The 16,718-nt window shown below is 32.7% G+C and overlaps 1 protein-coding gene across 1 annotated transcript in view; it reads left to right on the top strand.

Moving 5' to 3' along the window:
• The window catches only part of Cfap47 (cilia and flagella associated protein 47), a 423,126-nt gene that overhangs the window by 175,232 nt on the left and 231,176 nt on the right, over positions 1–16,718 (top strand). Inside the window, exon 40 of the mRNA XM_033760546.1 lies at positions 13,981–14,058. Within this exon, the coding sequence (XP_033616437.1) occupies positions 13,981–14,058 (78 nt within the window). The remainder of the gene's footprint in view (positions 1–13,980; positions 14,059–16,718) is intronic.

The following is a 16,718-nucleotide window of genomic DNA, read 5'->3' on the forward strand; positions in this document are numbered from 1 at the left end:
TATCTTATTCTTTTTTTCATTATTTAGAGAATACTTTATTAGTTTCTGTAATCAAACCCATGTAGATATGACCTTACATATTCAATACAGTGCGTTACTCCTGTACACATGGAAAAAAATAAAAAATAAAAAATGAGGACCAACAGAGCAAATCAAATAGGCAAGGCAAGAAATTAAAAGGAGAAGGTGAAAAAGTAAAAAGAGTCAGCAAAAGGCCAATAACATGTCAATAATAAGTCAGTACATATCAGTTATAACCAGCAATGTCAATGGCACCCCAACTCACCAATCAAGAGAAATAGACTGGCAAAATGGAATAAGAAGCAAAATCCAACAATATGTTGTATACAAAACACACCTAGTGCAAAAAAGAAGCCCATAGACTGAAAGTGAAAAGATAGAAAACAATTCTCCATGTGACAGGAGCTCAGAAAAAAGCAGGGGTAGCAATCTTATTTGCAGACAAAGTAAATTTCAAACCAAAACTGACTCTAGTATTATTGATGTAGGACGGTACTGTATCATACCTCTATGAATGTAAATTATCTTGCATCTGCTTTATGATACGTAGTAGGGACCGTGTTTTATCAGAGCTACATTTAATGATATTACTCTAGAATAGTCTCTTTCCAGATGATGATTAAGATGCTAATAAAAAAATGGTCCCCAATATCACAACAGCAACAGAACTTTGTTTGCTGTTTTTCGGATATTATTCTTTTCTTTGTTTTTTTTTTTGTTTGTTTTGTTTTGTTTTTAATGGAATGTGCTGAATGTCTATAATTTTTTTCAGATGATTGCAGAACCTGGAAAAGCTCTTGCTGCTATCGATGCCTAACATACTATTATTAGTCTTTTTATATAAATATAAATATATATATATATATATATATATATATATATATATATATATATATATATATATATATATATATATATATATATATATATATATATATATATATATATATATATATATATATATATATATATATATATATATATATATATATATATATATATATATATATATATATATATATATATATATATATATATATATATATATATATATATATATATATATATATATATATATATATATATATATATATATATATATATATATATATATATATATATATATATATATATATATATATATATATATATATATATATATATATATATATATATATATATATATATATATATATATATATATATATATATATATATATATATATATATATATATATATATATATATATATATATATATATATATATATATATATATATATATATATATATATATATATATATATATATATATATATATATATATATATATATATATATATATATATATATATATATATATATATATATATATATATATATATATATATATATATATATATATATATATATATATATATATATATATATATATATATATATATATATATATATATATATATATATATATATATATATATATATATATATATATATATATATATATATATATATATATATATATATATATATATATATATATATATATATATATATATATATATATATATATATATATATATATATATATATATATATATATATATATATATATATATATATATATATATATATATATATATATATATATATATATATATATATATATATATATATATATATATATATATATATATGTATATGTATATACATATATATAAATTGAATTTTGGGAAACTTTAATGGTGCTGCCAACTTTGGCAAAAGTCATCCCAATTTACTGTGTTGAGTTGGCATTGTACAGAAATGGACAGCCATATTGGTCAATCTCTTTTTTATAGAGTACTGTAGTTTTTGCTAGAGGTCTTTATCTTCCTTACTTAGTTTAATTTCTAGATTTTTAAATTTTCCAAGACAACCACAAATGGGGTTGTTTTCCTGACTTTTTTTCGCAGTAGGTTCTTTGACCCATCACACACACTAGGAATCAAATTTAGGACCTTGCCTCTTGCCAAGCAGTTGTGGCGCCACTGAGCTAAATCCTAGGTTCATTTATTTTGTATAGGTATGCTATTGATTTTTATGTATTTATTTTATATCTTGCCACTGTGCTCATTTTTTTTATTAGTTTTAAGGGTCTCCTGGTGGAATTTTTGGTGTCATATAATGAACAGGTCATGTGTGAATAAGGATAGTTTTGCTTCTTCTTTACCTATTCATATCCCTTTTCTTTCTCCTGATTGCTTTGGCTGAAGTTTTGAATACTGTATTGCACAGGAGTGTGGAGAGTGTATATCCTTTTCTTGCTCCACATTTTTTAGAGAATGCTTTCATTGTTCTACATTTAGTATGAGGTTGGCAACAAGATTGACATAAATAACTTATCAGTTTGAGGTATAATAGCTCAATACACATTTTCCTCAAGGATTTTGCTATAAATGGATGTTGGAATAAATCACACAGTTGTTCTGCATCTGTTGAAATTGTCATGTGAATTTTATACTTAATTTTGTTTATGTTGTATATTTCGATATTTTTTTTTACATATATTGAACCATCCCTGAATCCCTGGAATGAAGCTAACTTATAGTATATGATCTTCTCAGTGATTTGTTACATTCTCATGCATCTATGTTAATTAAAGGAATGAGCCTATAGTTTTCTTTATATATTGAGTCCTTGTTTGGTTTTGGTGTCAGAATAATGCTAGTTTCAAGCAGTGAATATGGTAGAGTTCCTTCTCTTATAATTTCATAGACTTTGAGGAGTATTTCAGATAGTTCTTCACTGAAGTTCTGGTAAATTTCAGTGGAGAATCTGTTTCTGGGCTTTTCTAAGTTGGTAGGGTTTTTATTGCTGCCTCAATTTCATTCACTGCTGTTGGTCGACTCAGAGATTCCTTATCTTCTTGGTTCTATTTTGCTAATTTGTATGTCTCTGGGACTTTATCCATTTCTTGTAGACTCTCCAAATTATTAAAATATTAATTTAGAAACAGATTTTTAACCATCCTGTGGATCTAGATGGTATGCATTGTGATTTCAACTTTTTCATTTCTAATTGCATTTGAGTCTTTTTCCCCCATTCTTTGGTAAGTTTGGCTAAAACTTTTTCTAAAAACTGAGTTATTGATTCGTGATCCTTTTTATTTTTTGTCTCAATTTCAATAATTTTTGCACTGAATTTTATATTTTTTTCTTTATATAGGTTTTACATCTATATTGCCCTTCTTTTTATAAAACTTTGAGATGGATTATTAGGTTATTTATTTGGGATTGTGGTGTCTTAGTTGTTTTCTTGCTGCTTGGACAAAATACCCAATACCCACAAATTAAAGGAGGGATCGTTTAATTTGAGCCACATTTTTTAGTATGTGGTCAGCTGGCTCCAACGCCTCAACAGTATGGTGGAAGGGCCTGGGTAGAGGACAGCTGCTTATCTTATAGCAGTCTGAAAGCAAAAATTGAAGGGAGGTACTGAGGAGGTAGATATATTCTTCCATGTTACATCCACAGTGATGCACCTCCAACCAGCCCCCACCTTCTACAACAAATAACTTGCACTGCTGCCATGATCCAGTTACCCTTGAAAAGTCCACCATCTGAGTGTGTGAGCCTTCTGGGGGACCTTCTAGCTCTAAACAATAGCATCCTATCCCTGACCCACGAAAGATTCATCTTCATCTCTTTATGCAAAATACACTTAGTACATTTCTAAGAGGCACCGTAATCTAAACAGTTCCACCATTGCTGAAAGTCCAAAGGTTCTTCTGAGACTTAAGCCAAATTCCTACCTGTGAGGCCCTATAAAACTTATAAAGAAAGTTAAACACTGTCAACATACAAGGAACAGGGTGAATATGTCCATTCCAAAAGAGCGAAATAATTGCATAGAAAGAAATGCTAGAGTGAGACCAAAGTAATATTGACAAAAGGCAGGGGAAACATTAACCTCTGTAGTTCCACAGGCAGCACCTGGGACAACTTGTAGTGAGATATGAGCGCCAAAAGGCTTGTGTGGTCCAACCCAATGGTATTGCCATGTGAAGCCCTCATAGGCTCTCTCTCAGGGTAAATCTATTTACTGCCTACTTGTTTCCTTAACAGATGTTCCTTTCTTTCGGACATCTGTAAGTTCCTAGGGTCTCAGTTTTACTTTTAGCTTCATGTGCTGTCCTCTCAGGGGATACACTGCCTTGCTTCTGAGGCCTTCTTCTTGTGAGGTAGGTGGCAGAACCATTGAGCTAAATTCCCGGCCCTTCTGAGGCCTTATTCTAAAATCTGGGTGGAAATCTCCTTGACCCCACAACTCTTGCATTCTGCATGCCCATAAAACTAGTACCACATATATAGCAGTAAGGTCTGCTGACAACTTGAGTAATAACAGGAATTATGCTTAAAGTGGTCACTGAATGCCCAAAAGGTTGAGCAGTGCTAAACAAAACACAGGGGAACAATTTTCCAGGTAGTCCTTCTTGAATAGGGGGCCCTGGGGCTCTTTTCTCAAATTGAAGCTTTACAATTTGTTTTCCTCACTGAGTTTATTGGTACATTTTAGGTATATACTACAGTTACATTCATCATTAGGATCTTGTACCTTTACATGACAGGTCTTGGTTCTCATTTTTTCCCTATACCCCTGCCCTTGCTTCACCCCCTCCTCCTTTCCCTATTTACAAAAACTTTTTTTAAGTCTGCAGAGTGAATTCTTGCTGATACCTGAGGTGCCTGTAAGTCGGCTTTCTGACTTTCCTAATTGGAAGTCATTGGATTCTTCTTCTTCTCTTTTTTTTCTGAGATAGGGTCTCACTGTGTAGTTCGTCCTGGTCTTGAAGTCACTATGTAGCCCAGGCTGGTCTTGAACTTGGGGAAATCTTCCTGTCTCTGTCTCCTAAGTGCTCAGATTATAGTCATGTGCCACCATGCCCAGCCATTGACTTCTTTTTCATGCTAAACCGTTCAGTTACTGTGCTATCCTTTGTCCCAGTTTTGCAGTCACATACTTTTTTAATGAAATTGTGAACTTCTCACATCTGATGCTGCTGATTATTCCTGATTTTCACTATAAATCTGGCTAAATGTAGAATGTAGTACTCATGCCACAACTAGAATATTGGGCTGCCTTGAAATTTCCTCTACCACATTAAATAATCTTATCATTTTTAATATCATTCTCCCACAAGGTCTAAGAACATGGGTAAAGTATAGAAAACTTTTCTTCCAGAGCTTCATACATATGAAATTTTCTTTTGCAAGATTTAGTGTGCTACCTTTGGTATAAATATGTTGATAATTTTCATCTTTCCTTATTGAATTGTTCATTTTATCAGGATATAGCGCCCATCTTTGTCTCTTTCGATCACTTTACTTGAAGTCTGAATTGTCTAAAAATAGAATAGCTGGTCTTACTTCTTTTAAATTTAAGTTGCATGAAGTATGACTTTCAATCTTTTCACTTTTAAACTATGTGTTATTTTTTGGAAGAGGTCTATGGCTTTTCTAGGTAATACATGTTGAGTTTTTATTTTCATTTAATCTGCCAGTCACTCTTTTGATTATAGATTTAAAACCATTAATATTGAATATTATTATGAAAAGGTATTTACTGAATCTTGGCATTGCATTATTTTACAGTGCATAATTTTTTATTATTTAACTACTTTTCCAGTTTGATATGTTCTTTTCTTTGGATGGTTTGATAATGTCGGCATCAGTCTCTGTGTAGGTTTCCTTATAAGTATTTTCTGCAGTGTTGAATTGTTCATGCATTTTTTTCATTGAGTTTAGGTATACAGTACAGTTACATTCATCACTGCAGTCTTCTACCTTTACATGACAGGTCTTGGTTCTCATTTTTTCTCCATACCCCTGTGCTCCCTTCACCCTCTCTACTATTCCCTATTTACAAAAACTTTGTTTCCATTATTTCATTTTCTCATATTTTTTCTTTTTCCTTATTTCCTTTACCCTACCCTTCCTACTTCCCCTACACCTTTAGTGCTTTTCTTCCTATTTCACATTGTCAGTTATAACATTTGGATCTTATTTACACTTTTAGTTTTTCACACCAGAGAAACTATTTGGTATTTACACATGTGTGTCTTATTTATTTCACTTAAGAGTATGTCCTCAATATGAATCCATTTTCCTACGAATGACTCTAGTTTCTCATTCTTTATGGCTGAGTAGTAGTCTGTTTTATAGAAAAACCACATTCTCTATATCCAATCTACAACTCTTGGGCAATTGGGCTGTTTCCAAATTTTAGCTATTACAAACCGTGCTGCTGTAAACATAGGTGCACGTATATCACTGTGATATGATTCTTTTAGTTCTTTTGGAAAGATACCCAGCAGAGGGATGGCTGGGTCAAATGGAACCTCCAGTCCAAGCTCTTAGAGGTATCTCCATATTGATTTCCATAGTGGTTGCACCAGTCTGCACTCCCACCAACAATGGAGAAGGATTCTTTTCTCCCCACAACCCCGCCAACATTTGTTATTGTGTGATTTCTTGTTAGCAGCCATTCTTTGTGGGATGAGGTGGAATCTCAGTGTTGTTTTCATCTGCGTCTCTTGAATGACCAGTGATGTGGAACATTTTTTATATTTATTTACTGCTTTTACATCTTTGTCTGAGAAATGTCTGTTCATTTCAGACACCCATTTTTGAATCGGGTCTTTTTACTTGAGGGGCCTGGATTTTTTGAGTTCGTTATATATTCTAGATAATAGTCCTTTGTCTGAGGAGCAGCTGGTAAACATTTTTCTCCAAATTGTAGGTTGTCTCTTAACTCTGTTGGTGGTTTCTTTTGCAATTCAGAAGCTTTTTAATAAGATGAGATCCCAGTTATTCATCCTCTGTGCTAGTTCTTGTGCTACTGAGGATTTGTTCATAAAATCTTTTCCTATGCCAATGTCTTTAAGAGTTCTGCCTAATTTATCTGCCAGCAAATTTAGTGACTCTTTTTTTAATATTTATATCTTTAATCCACTTGGATTTTAGTTTAGTGAATGGTGAAAGATAAGGGTCTAGTTTGAATATTGGCAGGTTGAAATCCAGTTTTTCCAACACCATTTATTAAAGAGGTTACCTTTCCTCCAGTGAGGATGGTTGGCTCCTTTTTCAAAGATGAGGTAGGTGAATACATCTGTAGTTGTTTCTGAATCTTCCAATCCATTCCACTGTTCCTCAGGTCTTTTTCTTTGCTAGAACCATGTTGTTTTTATCGTACTGTCTTTGTAGTATAGTTTCAAGTTGAGAATTGTTATACCCCCTTGTCTTGTCTCTGTTGCCTGGAATGTCTTTTGCTATTCTATGTCTCTTCTGGTTCCAAATGAATTTTTGAATTATTTTCTCTAGTTCTGTGACCTATACTAGTAGAATTTCAATTGGCATTGCTTTGAACCTGTGTAGCAGTTTTGGTAGTATGACCATTTTCACTATGTTGATACTTCCTACCCAGGAGCAGGGGATATCTTTCCATTTTCTTATATCCTCTTTGATCTCTTTTTTCAGAGTGCTGGTGTAGTTTTTAATGTAGACGTATTTTGCTTCTTTCATTAGATTGATTCCTAGATACTTCATTTTTTTATCCTATTGTGAAAGGAATTGTTTCTCTAATTTCTTTCTCAGTGAGTCTGTTATTTATGTACAAGAAGGCTATTGATTTTTGAGTGACCTTTTATCCAGCTACTCTGCTGAAAGTGTCGATTAAGTCTAGAAGTCTTTTGGCAGAGTTTGTTTGGGTCTTCTATGTAGAGTATCATATCATCAGCAAATAATGACAGTTTAACTTCTTCCTTTCCTATCTTTTTTGCTTTAATTTCTTTCTCTTGTCTAATTGCTGTGGCTAATGTTTCCAGAACTACATTGAAGAGGAGTGGTGATAGTTGGCATCCTTGTCTTGCTCCTGATTTTAACGTTAAGGCTTTTAGTTTTTGGCTATTTAATATGATGGTGGCTGTTGGTTTTTCATAGATTGCCATTATCAAGTTAAGATAAAGACCATCTATTCCAATTTTCTTCATCTGTATTGAATTTTGTTGAATGCTTTTTCTGCATCTATTTAGATGATCATAAGTTTTTTTCCTTGTCTCTGTTAATATAGTATATTACATTTATTGGTTTACATATGTTGAACCATCCCAACTCGGTCAGAGTATATGATCTTTTGATGTCCCTCTGTATTCTGTTTGCCAGTATCCTATTAAGGATTTTTGTATGTTTGTTCATAAAAGAGACTCTCCTATAGTTTTGTTCTTTGGTTGGGTCATTCCGTGGTTTGGGAATCAAAGTAACACTTGCTTCCAGGAATGAATTTAGAAATATTGCTTCCCCTTAAATTTCATTGAAAAGTTTAAAGAGTAGTGGCAGTAGTTCTTCTCTAAATGTTTTGTAAAATTCATCAGTGAATTCGACAGGATTTGGACTTTTCTTCATTGGTAAACTTTTAATTACATTTTCAATTTCACTGATTGTAATTGGGGTGTTTAGAATTTTTTTATCTTCTTCGTTCAACTTTGCCATTTCATAATTAACTCAAATTCTGTCCATTTCTTCTGTGTTTTCCATTTTATTAGAGTACAGGTTCTCAAAGTAGATATTGTTTTAATTTGGTTTTTTGAGACAGGGTCTCACTATGTAGTTCATTCTGACCTGGAACTCACTATGTAGCCCAGGCTGGTCTTGAACTCACAGCGATCCTCCTGCCTCAGCCTCCCGAGTGCTCGGATTATAGGCATGCACCACCATGCCTGGCTCAAAGTAGGTGTTGATGATCCTCTGGATTTCTACTGGATCTGTTGTGACTTCACCTTTTTCTTTCCTAATTGCATGGATGTGAGCCTTTTCTTTCCTTTTTTTGACAAGGTTGCATAAGGGTTTTTCAATTTTATTTATTCTTTCAAAAAACCAAGTCTTTCATTCATTGATTTTTTGTGTCATTTTCTTAGTTTCCATTCAATTGATTTCTGCTCTTTATAATTTCCTCCCTTGTACAATCTTTGGGTTTTTCTTGCTTTTCTTTTTGTAGGAGCCTAAGACTTATCATTAGGTTGTTTGAGCTCACGCTGTAATCCTAGTGTGGGCATTCACTGCTATGAATTTTCCACATAGAACTACTTTCATTGTGTTCCAAAGATTCCTCTATGTTGTATTGGCATTATCATTTATTTGTAAAAACTGTCCAATATCTTCTTTAATATCCTCTGTGACCCATTGATTGTTCAGGAGTGTTGTTCAATTTGCATGACTTTGTGAAGTTCTTATGGTTTCTTATGCTATTGATCTCCAACTTAATTGCACTATGTTCTGATAATGTACATGGAATAATTTCGATTCCTTTGCATTTATTTAAATCTTTTTTAAGTGGTAGTATGTGGTCTATTTTGGAGAATGACCCATGTGCAGCCGAAAAGAATGTATATTTTGATTTTGTGAGCTGGAACACTCAATAGACTTCTACTAAGTCCATATGTTCAAAAGCTTGGTTCAGTTCTAGTATTTAATTGTTGATTTTTTGTCTAGATTATCTGTCTGTTTGTGATAGTGTGCTATTTAGGTCTCCCACTACAATTGTATCAGTGCTTATTTGATTTTTCACATACTTCAATATCCGTTTTATGTAGTTGGAGGCATTAATATTTGGTGCATATATATTTATGATTGTCATTTCTTCCTCTTGTATTGTTCCCTCTAAAAGGATTTGGTGGCCTTCTTTGTCTCTCTTAACCAGTTTTGGTTTGAAATTTACTTTGTGAATAGGTACCCCTGCTTTTTTCTGGGCTCTTATCGCATGGAGAACTGTTTTCCATCCTTTCACTTTCAGTCTGTTGGTTTCTTTTTGCACTAGGTGTGTTTCTTGTATACAACATATTGTTGGATTTTGATTCTTAATCCATTCTGCCAGTCTGTTTCTCTTCATTGGTGAATTGAGGCCACTGACATTGATGGTTATAACTGATATGTATTGATTTATCATTGTAGTGTTATTGTCCTATTGTCGGCTCTTTTTAATTTTTTCCCCTCTCCATTTCATTTCTTGCCTTGCCTAATTGATTTGCTCTGTTGAGCCTCATGGCGTTGTGACCCTCATTGTCTTTTTTCTAGGTTATTATTTACAATTGTTTGGAGTGCTTGTTTGGTAGTCATGAAGTTTTTCAGGAGTTCTTTGTCATGGAAATATCTTATTTCCCCATCCATTTTGAAAGAGAATTTTGCAGAATACATTAGCCTAGGTTGGAGGTTGTTTCCTATTAGGGTTTGAAATACCTCACTCTAGGCTCTCCTTGACCTGAGTGTTTGTGTTGAAAAGTTTGCTGTGATTCTGATGGGCTTTCCTTTGCATGTGATTTGTTTCTTTTTTCTAACTGCTTGTAGCATTTTGTTCTTCTGTTGAGTTTCTTGAACCTCGCCTATTATATGTCTAGGTGTAGATTTTTTTGTTCATTGCTCGTTGGACTCCTATATGCCTTACTTATCTGTATGTCAAATTCTTCCCCTCTGTTTGGGAAGTTGTCTGTCACTAATTCTGTGAACAGCTTTTTTAAGTGTTTTGTATTTTCCCCTACTTCATGGATTCCTATCAGTCTTATGTTATTCTTCTTTGCACCATATAGTAGTTGTTGGATCGATTTCTCATGATTCCTTACTATTTTTAAGAGACCTCTCTTTTCACCATCACTGACTGCAAGCCTATCTTCTATATCTGAAATTCTAGCTTCACATTCATTTATCATGCTGCAAAAACTTTCCATGGAATTTTTAATCTCCCGGATATCTGTTTGAAATTGTTTTATGGATTCCCCTTCTTTCCTATGTTGTACATTCATGGTTTCCATTTCTTTCTTATGTTGGGCCTTCATGGCTTCTATCATGGTCCTGAGCTCATCTATTTTTTTTTGTCAATTTCTGTTCTAGAGTCTCTATTCATGTCTTTCATTGTGCTCACCATCTCTGTAGTTATCTGGGATTTTAACTCTGTTTTGAATTTTTCTAGAGCCTGATTGATCTCTTTTGTTACTTCCTGGGCTATGATTTTAGGATGTCCTGATGTTTGATTTTCAGACTTTTCTAGCTCATTTCCCCTAGAGCTTACTGTTGGTGAACTGGAATTATGTCTGTGTCTTATTTAAGTGTTTTCTCATTTTTATTTTTGTTGTTGGTGCTCTACTTGGTTTAATTATTTGATTACTACTTTGATCTTTCTGATATAGTTGCACTTTAGCTTTTGAGTCTTTAATGACTCATAGATACTCTCATTTTCATAATATCAGAAAGGACAACTCATTAAATCAATCATAGTCCTTTTGCCCATTTGATAAAATCAGCAACACAATGGCATCAAAATAGTTTAAAAATTGACCATTTGTGGTAGTTATTAAGCGATCACCTTTAAGCTATGTGAATTAAATCAAGAGGAGCAGCCCAAAATATGTTTATAGTGAATAAACTCTTCAGTATTGCAACTTTATCCTTTAGGATGGCAGACCCCTGAGATTCAGGCTGAATTCTGCCTGTGAGGCCCAAGTTGTGCTCCCTGACCTCCTGCAGGGTTGAACTCTGCAAGATTCTACTACAGGTTCCCTCTGCCTTTTCTCTAAAGATTGTCAACATTCTAATGCAAGGTTGTGATCCCTCCAACTTACCCACTATGGAGGTCTTATGTGCCTTTATTGCAGTTGTTCACTTCCATTCTATCTTCTGGAGCTCAGTAAAATGACCTTTATGACCACCTGTGCCTCTGCACAGTGCATCCAGGAACTGGCACAGTCAGGTTTCTGAGAGCACGGTTGGCAGGTTAGGTTACATTGGTGCCTGTATGGCTGACCAGTCTTTACCAATCCACTGGATGCAGGCTGGGGCCATGTTAGGCTCACCACTCAGCTAACCGGTCCTCACCAGTCCACTGGATGTAAGTCGGAGTGAGGTGGGTTCTCTGCGGGTCTGTCCCTGTCCTCACCTGTGCATTGGATGCAGGTGGGGCACTCATTCATTTCTTTAGGTTCTCTTTGTTGTGAATAGACTTGATCCATCTATTTTGAGGGATAATTTGACAGGAACTCATGATCTCGGTTGTCAGTTGTTTTCTTTTAGGACTTTATATACCTCACTCCAAGTTCTCCTTGTGTTTAAGGTTTGTGTTGAGAAATCTGTTATTCTGGTACACTTGCCTTCATGAGTTACTAGATATTTTTCTATAACAGATTTTAATATTCTCTGTGCTGAATTTCAGGGATTTTGACTGTGATATATCCCATAGCTATTTAGAGTGCTAAATTTACGTAGTTATTAAATTATTTCCCTTGGCCCCGGAAAATTTGAAAATTTTCTACTCTGAATTTGGTATATACATATTATACCTTTGATGTCTTCTTCTAGTCTTTCCTTAACTCACACAATTTATTGTTTTGTGTTTTTTTATTCATTTGGCACATGTTGGATCCAGCTGCTGTCATTTTTGGGGTTTTGTTTGTTTTGTTTTATTTTGTTTAGGATATAACTGAGTCCATGATCTACTACATCATCACACTCTTAAGTTCTTATAGTCTCCTCTCCGATTGGTCATACTTTTAGTTAAATTATTCATATCCTGGATTCTTCTTGACACTTTTTCAGAATCCCTAACTGTTTATAAAAATAGCCATTCATATCTTGTATACTTGAATTCAGTCAACACTTGCTTGTGTCTTAAACTTCATAAGCATTTTATTAATTAGATTCATTGTGTTTATATTCTCTATAAGCTCAATGGAAATCTTGAGGATTTTTAAATTAATTTCTTAAGTCTCTTCAGATATTTTAGTCATATTGTTTTTGAGTTCTTCGCCTCAAACTTCATCTTCTTCAGTGCCTGCAAGATGGGTATTTAAGAGTTTTTGGAGGTATCTTGTTGCATCGTTTTCTCACTTTTCAATTGTATTTGTGCTGAGCAGTGAAGATTAGAGTAGGAAAACCTCGATTGCTAATGTTGAGATTTCATTAGTTAGTGCATGTCTTCCTGTAATGTGACTTTGGATTTGGTTGTTTTGGTGATGAAGCATCTATTCAGCATACTCAGGAGTCCTGGTCACTCTGTTACAAGTAGAGAACAACTAGAGTTTACATCAGTATCTGTAGAACCAGCCTTATATCAATGATGTAATCTAAAATCTGTTTTAACAATTGCAGTTTTTTTTAATTAACCTAGAAAATGGCAAAATACTAATGATTATAAGTAGGTTGGGATGTAGATGATAAGGGAAGTAGAAAAGAAGAGGAAAAGGAAGAAAATAGTTTAGAAAGTAGGGAAGAAGGAAAAAGATAAAACAGCAAATGAAATAAAGGAATGTCAGTTGGTGATATTTTTATTTCTGCATTGAACAGAGGGGTGAGTGGGTTTAAGAAGTTATTTACAGTAGTGAGGATAACAGGAAGAGAGGGGTAAGTATAATTAGATATTGGTGTATACTTTAAGAAGGTTTTAGCCAATTAATATTCTGCTAGTAAGTTGTGTTTGAATCCTCCATACATAATTTTTATTGAGGATTAACCTGACATAAATATGAAAGATAATATCTAAACTAAATAAGTAAATTACATTCCTGATTTTGCATTATAAGAACATTACATATATATATATATATATATGTATGTATTTCCATTCTTTAGGTTGTTTTTTCACTGTATTGTTTTGTTTCTTTTGCAATGCAGAAGCTTTTTAATTTGGTCTATTCCTATGTGTTGATTATTGGTGTTACTTCTTATGCAGTTGAATTTCTTTTCTGAAAATCCTTGCTTAGGTCTATGGTTTCAAGAGTTTTACTTTTTTATCTTCATTTTTTAAAATGCACCTACAATTAAAATAATTCTGATTCTAATTATATTTGATGAATTATGTAAAAAGTAAAAGAGGATATTTCGTGGGCATTAAGTTTTCTTGCAGTACAATTGAAAATAATTATTTTTAAATTTTATTTCAGTGTCATTTTGGTGGAATCTACAACATTTATCCATTTGCCATCGCAAGTAACTGGATTCAATCAACATTTGTCTGATGAGTAAATATATGTTTTATATGTTTTTGAAGAAAAGTTCTAAGAAATTAGTGTTCAGAAAACTTCTCATATATAATTGCCCAGTAGTTTTCATTCATTAACAAAGTTTAATTTACTTTACTTACACCTTTTAAATATATGTTTAAGTATTCTCTAGCTTTGTGTGCCTGAAAAATACATAAATACATATACAATATATACACACTCAATTAAATGAAATATATCATTATTAGTGTTAGGTATGCAGTACAAAATTGCCAGAACCATTCACTGTGAATACTGAAATGTTGCTCCTAAGAGACGCTTATAGAAAAATAGATAATTAATCAAAAATCTTAAAGAAAACCCATCTTGTTAGATGGTACTTTTTTCTGTTTTATAACAGGAAAATGAAAATCAGAAATGTTAAATACTTCACTGAGGCATGCCCAGTAATTGGTTCCAAAAAAGTAATTCAGACTCTCTTCACCTGGTCACAGGTTGATGTCAACTGTGAACTAACCAGAGCAATCAGTGCCAAGAATTTGCCATCAGTTGAGCACTGTCACAGCATCATGTGTACATAATTGGTTTTAGGGGTACAAAAAATTTTAGTGATTTTGGAAACAATTCATAGACAGTGAGGATTATCTATGCTTAATCTTATTGCATCCACTTTATGAGCTATATACTTAATGTAGGAAGGCACTTTGATTTTTGAAGAAGCAAATTTTAATAATATATATTGCTTTGTATTAATAGGAGTGCTATTTAAAGTTATATATAAATGAAAAGAATGTTAACAGTTTGGCTATGGTAGTTCACAGAAGGCTGAGGCAGGAAGATTAGGAATTCAAGGCTAGCTAGCCTGCGCTACGCAATGAGTTCTAGGCCAGCCTGGACTGCATAGTTAGATCTTTTGTCAGGAAAAAAATAAGTAAACAAAAACAATGTTTAAAAATGATAAAGCCAGAGGGAAAATAATATAGGTCACTGTTAATGAAATCCATGCATATGTTAAGTATAATTATTATATTTTAGCATATTTTATTCCTATTTTAAAATCTTTGTTATATTTGACAGTATCATTTGCATCTTCTGGATGCAAAAATGTTAAGAGACAAGAATTTGGCAATTTTGACAATATAATAATGCCTAATATTAAAGCCATCAAAGCCACTAAGTTTAAATAAGCATATTTTATTAAATAAGTATATGTTCATAAATATGCTTTCAGTAAATATATTCTATCTCAATACTATTTCATAACATTTAAATGAGTATACTATTTATTTATTTATTTAATTTTTGGTACTGTGGATCAAACTCAGTACCTTGTGCATGTGAGGCAGGCACAGTGCCATTGAGGTAATTCCCCGGCCCTAGTATAAGATTTAATTGAAATAAAATAAAAAGTGTATTTCCCCCAAAAACAAATTATATTTAAGTCAATACCTATGGAATTATAAGATTTGAGTTATATAATATGTGTGTGTGTGTGTGTGTGTGTTTGTGTTGAATAATTCAATATTTTTTCTGTGAGAAAAGTTGTTTAAAAGAAATCATTTTTTCTTGTGGCTTTTGTCTTACTGAATACTAATTTCATGCTTAACCAGGACATTCAAAGTTTTGCATAAATACTTTTTACTTTGGCAAACATTAAATTATGAAATGACTGTGTTGAGCTCTAAGCATTATTTAGCATTTTAGATTCTTGCTTCTTTATTAAATAGCAGCTTTGTGTTCATATATTTTGTGTAAATGGCCTAGAAACAATTTTTTATATTGATTGTGAAAACTTACAGTTTATATTAAACTAGAGCCAGCCAGAACTCAAATGAATATAGGTTTCTATGGCCATACACTAATCAAATTAGTTTAATAAATATAAAAATTGTATCTACTTTTATTGTTGACAATACAATATGAGAATTTTGTATGTCAAATGTGAGAAAGTTTTCCTTTAAATAATATTCTGTAATGGATTTGATTGAATCCAAATTTCTGGAATTATTGAAGCATCGTTTCTATGGGAAACATACCAAATCAAATAGAAAATGGGCTGAAGAAGTTTAACAGGGCCAGGGATTTAGCTCAGTGGTTCTGCCTCATGCCTCACAAGCATAGGGTCCCAAGTTCAATCCCCAGTACCAAAAAAAAAACCAGTGAAAAGAAAGACTGAAATATCTATCCTCCATATATACAAAACTAGAATTTGATTTTTCAAGAATAGAATCTTTGAAAGTATTCATCTAAAGTAATTACCAACAACAGAAAATACAGCTTAATAAGCATATCTGCCATATTTGTAAACATTGTTAATCATTCTTTCTCACATAATCTCTTCCCTTTTATTTATAATCCTGTATGTACTTACCTAGTTCTTCTCTCAAACCTTTCTATGGGAAAAAGAATCAACAAAAACCGAACAAAGATGAAGAAAAACTTTTTTTTTCAGCTTTAATTGAGTTTATTGGTACATTTTAGGGATACAGTACGGTTACATTCATTGTTGAGATCTTGTACCTCTACATGACAAGTCTTGGTTCTCATTTTTTCCCCTTGTCCCTGTCCTCCCTTCACCCCCTCTTCCCCTCCCCATCTACAACCACTTTATTTCCATCTTTTCATTATCTCACATTTTTTTCTTTTCCCTTTTTACCTTTCCCCTACCCATCTCACCT

Source organism: Fukomys damarensis, unplaced genomic scaffold (assembly GCF_012274545.1).
Source record: "Fukomys damarensis isolate Sample0158 unplaced genomic scaffold, DMR_v1.0_HiC HiC_scaffold_39, whole genome shotgun sequence".
Taxonomy (NCBI): domain Eukaryota; kingdom Metazoa; phylum Chordata; class Mammalia; order Rodentia; family Bathyergidae; genus Fukomys; species Fukomys damarensis.